The 4,392-nt window shown below is 37.2% G+C and overlaps 1 protein-coding gene across 1 annotated transcript in view; it reads left to right on the top strand.

Annotated features, from left to right (window-relative positions):
• Window positions 1-2,271, top strand: part of Pmar_PMAR015643 (conserved hypothetical protein) — a gene marked incomplete at both ends in the record, with an annotated part of 6,936 nt that extends 4,665 nt beyond the window's left edge. Inside the window, 3 exons of the mRNA XM_002788861.1 lie at window positions 670-715; window positions 1,305-1,444; window positions 2,237-2,271. Of these exons, the coding sequence (XP_002788907.1) occupies window positions 670-715; window positions 1,305-1,444; window positions 2,237-2,271 (221 nt within the window). The remainder of the gene's footprint in view (window positions 1-669; window positions 716-1,304; window positions 1,445-2,236) is intronic.
• Window positions 2,272-4,392: the final 2,121 nt, after the last annotated feature.

Below are 4,392 nucleotides of genomic sequence, written 5' to 3'. Positions count from 1 at the left end.
GTTGTTGTTGTTGTTGTTGTTGTTGTATATGTTGTTGTTGTATATGTTGTTGTTGTATATGTTGTTGTTGTATATGTTGTTGTTGTTGTTGTATATGTTGTTGTTGTTGTATATGTTGTTGTTGTTGTATATGTTGTTGTATATGTTGTTGTTGTATATGTTGTTGTTGTTGTTGTTGTTGTTGTTGTTGTTGTTGTTGTTGTTATATGTTGTTGTTGTTGTTGTATATGTTGTTGTTGTATATGTTGTTGTATATGTTGTTGTATATGTTGTTGTTGTTGTTGTTGTATATGTTGTTGTTGTTGTTGTTGTTGTTGTTGTTGTCCTTATTGTTGTCGTTATTATTGATTTTGGCATACTTTCATCCTGATTTGTGGAGCGAGCGGTATCACTATTTGGTTTTTTTCTCAACGACTACAACAGTTGAGCTCTCGAGACACTTACCATTCAGAAGAATATACTTCATATATTCTGAAAAAAATAAAAAAATATTCTGAAAAATGCCCGCACCGGGCGTCGAACCCTCTGCAATGGAGACAGCAATGTTATAGGTGCTTCAGCAGTAGTTCGAAGAAGGAGTAGATCGCGGAGTAGAGATAGGGAAGATTATGAAGGGTATTGTGTGTGGTGTTGAGCATGGTGTGGTATGTGATATTGTTGTTATTGTAGGGGTAAAGGGAAGGGAAAGGGTAAGGGTAAAGGGAAAGGGAGAGCAGTAGGTCATCATCATCATCATGATGGTGATGGTGGTGGATACCGTACAGGTGGCAGGTAGATGGGAAGGTGTATTAGTATAGCTGATGAAGATTATGGAAATCTATTATTAACTATCGTTATGAAAGGACATTATTAATAAATATTGGAGTTTCACCCGTTTAATGTGAAGTGGTGTAAAACTGTGCGAAAAACGCGATATTTGCGCCTTGCAAAAGTCGTGAAATATGTTTTTCACATCACTAGGGTGAAACTTCATTATAAAATATTCTTATGAAAGGACCTCATTATCAACTATTATAAACTCCCATCCTTATCATCGTCCTCATCTAATTCTCATTGTTCTATTTCTCCTTGTTGAGGAATATAAGGAAATATGTCTGTTGCATGACATGGAAATTTTAGTCGTCGTAGTTGGAAAAAAATTTCGTCATTTTCCTTGTAGAAGTTATTGCTATGGCGGCTCGACTGGTATTTTCGTTTGATGAGAAACATCTGTAAGTAGCACATGAGGAAAATGTTTCAAATCCAGTCTCGCCTCGAGCACAGCGGAGCGAAGTGTTTCACGATGTGCATTTTCTCATTGATAGGTACGGTGAAGGTGTAGACTACCATTCTAGTGCTACTTTCCGAGAGAGATCACCACCGAAGCATCAAGTATCAGAGGCTACTAGAGTGAGGCAACAGGCGATTGTTGGACGATACTCAGGAGTGGCCGAAACTGCGCAGAGTAAGGGGGCTGAAAATTTATTATTTTACGAAATTTTTGTCAATGACAAATGAAATTTTATTAAAAAAGGTTGAAAAGAATAATCAAAAGTTTATTAGTAAATTTATATAAATTTTTTTTATTTCTTTCTGTTATTAAGTTTCTATTGTGTTTTTAGTGTTTTATTCTTCTCTTAATTTTTTCATTCAATTTCCGCCTGTTTGTATTCATTTGGTCTCACACGTTTTACGTGAAGTGGCGTTAAACTCCATGTAAATCCAAGACATGTAATTGTGGAATATGTTTTTAATATAATGGGTGAAACTCCATCGTTATAACACACTGGAGTTTCACCCGTTTAACGTGAAGTGGCATGAAACTCGGTGAAAAACGCGATATATGCGCCTTGCAATAGTCGTGAAATATGTTTTTCACCAGTGTTTTTCACATCACCAGGGTGAAACTCCACTGAATGGGAAAATCTGAATTTCAATGCAAATCTCAGGAACGCGTCAAGATGCAGAGCAACCTGACGTTGGTTTACTGGGTTGAGACTAAGCTGATCGATGATATGTAAACTTTGTTATGAAAAACGTTTTCGACGTGTCATTGACTACTTGTGTTTGTTAACAATGTGAGGGAATTCCCTATGATAGTGGAGTTTCACAGCCCGTTTTACGAGAACAGGTGTAAAACTCGGTGAAAAACGCGATATTCACACTACGCAGTAGTCGTGAAATATGATTTTCACTGGTGTTTTTCATATCACTAGGGCGAAACTCCAGTAGTTTGAGTAGATTTATATGATATCAGCGATGGATGGTATCAACAGTTTTGGTCAGCGATGAGTGGACGCTTTCATAGGGTTTCGACGTGTTGTGTTTTCTATCACAATTTCGTCGTCTAAATGTGTCTACTACTATTTTTTCTACAATATTGATATATTAGTATTATATCAATGGAGTTTCACGATTCGAGACTTCGGCAATGCTATATGATAAGTTTCTGTTTTCGTTAAGTTCCCATTCTTTGTTGTTGTTTTAAATGTCGTTATTTGTTCCGAAAAGTGCTACCCCCATAGAAGAGAATAATATACTCAATGATGTAAGTTGCTGTAGTTACATGCAAAGAGAGAAAATTCGTCTTTATTATTGGAGCTTCACAACCCGTATTACGTGAAGTGGCGTAAAACTCGGTAAAAAACGCGATATTCGCGATGATATGCAGTAGTCGTGAAGTATTTTTTCACTAGTATTTTTCACATCACAGAAGATATTCCATTGTTTTATATGGTAGTATCTCTATCGAAACAGAAGTATTTCAGAGATGGATGGTATTGGTAAACTTGAATTACGGAGTTTCACCCTAGTGATATTAAAAAAACACCAGTGAGAAAATATTTCATCGCGAATATCGCGTTTTTCACAGAGTACTACGCCACTTCACGTGCAACGAGTTGTGAAACTCCAATAAATGTTCAATCTGTACAGAAAATAGTTTCAAAAATTTCAACTAAGACCATTGCCGAGCTCAGGTCATTGAAAAAGAGTCCCGGTGGTGGCCATCAGTTAACGATGCAGTAAAACGACTCGTTGATATGACACAAAACGACTTGACAGCAACCGATGGGAAAGGGCGATCTCGGGAGGTGAGTTCTTATTCGTTCTTGTGTAGAGTAAGTGTGGTTGGTGTAGTATGTTGTTATAATATTGGAGTTTCACCCGTGGTGTGAAAAACATATTTTACGACTACTGCATATCGCCGCGAATATCACGTTTTTCACCGAGTTTTACGCCACTTCACGTAAAACGGGTTGTGAAACTCCATCGACTAGAGTGAGAAAATATGATCATGGCCAACTACACTATAATTAGGAAATTGCGCAGAAATTTGAGGGAATTTTCATTGGTTTTTGTACACTAAAAAGAAGCTGTAGAAAAATCATATTTCTACAGCTGAGTTTTACGCCACTTTCAAATGAGTAACCAAAGGAATGAAGTGCCTTAGCAACAACGCACGACTCAAACTGTCACAATACTTCTCTTGTTAGGCTCTCACTGTTGGAGGCATCCCGATAAAACTAGGGGAAAAATCATCGGAGGTAAATTTCGAGATGGTCAGTTTAATGCAGGAGGAATATATGTTCGCTTTCCTCAGCTGAGTTCAGACGTTTCCTCATTTATCACGAATTCAAGTGTAGAGAAACCAATAAGAATCTCCTGAGATCTCTCCACATATATCGTATCGTCATATTTTTAGTGTAGGAAAATATGCACATGGTCAACTGCATGTGTTGGTGACGATATGAAAATTTTTGTTGTCTTTTCTCTGGGGGAAAAATTTCTGAGCTCAGCTGAGATGTGTGGTGAACATATATTTATCAGATTATCGGTCTGTGTATAAATTATAAAAGCGGAGCGGAGTTTTCGCAGGATGCGATGAAAAAGTGGTATAAACCGAAAAATTCATGTGATGTTGTCCGGTGAGTGCTGCACTTGAAGTGATTTTTTTCAAAATCTTTGAAGTAGGAATTTTAGGTTTTTATAAAACATATACTGTCGCTCTGTGAATTCGTATGATCAGTGGAGCTTCACCACCCTAGTGATATGAAAAACACTAGTGGAAAATATATTTTGTATCACCGCGAATATTGTGTTTTTCACCGAGTTTTACGCCACTTCGCGAAAAACGGGTTGTGAAACTCCAATTGTATGGATGCTAATGAATATACTTCGTAATTTACCTTATAAAATAATAACTTCTATGATATCTCGTTAATCTTGATAATGTTATTAACGCCTGTTGTTTGATGAATTTTTAGTGTGTTCGGGCGGCGTTTTGATTTTCCCCCTATTACGACAACACCACTTGAACTCTCGAGACGCGTACTGCTTGGTACAGTTCATGTATTCCGCTAGAAATATAAGAATAATGTCACCGTTACTGTTAGGAAGCGGAAAATGCTCGAA

Source organism: Perkinsus marinus, assembly GCF_000006405.1.
Source record: "Perkinsus marinus ATCC 50983 genomic scaffold scf_1104296927446, whole genome shotgun sequence".
Taxonomy (NCBI): Eukaryota; Perkinsozoa; order Perkinsida; family Perkinsidae; genus Perkinsus; species Perkinsus marinus.
Note: the sequence above shows the minus strand (reverse complement) of the source record. Positions and strands in the feature narration are given on the sequence as shown.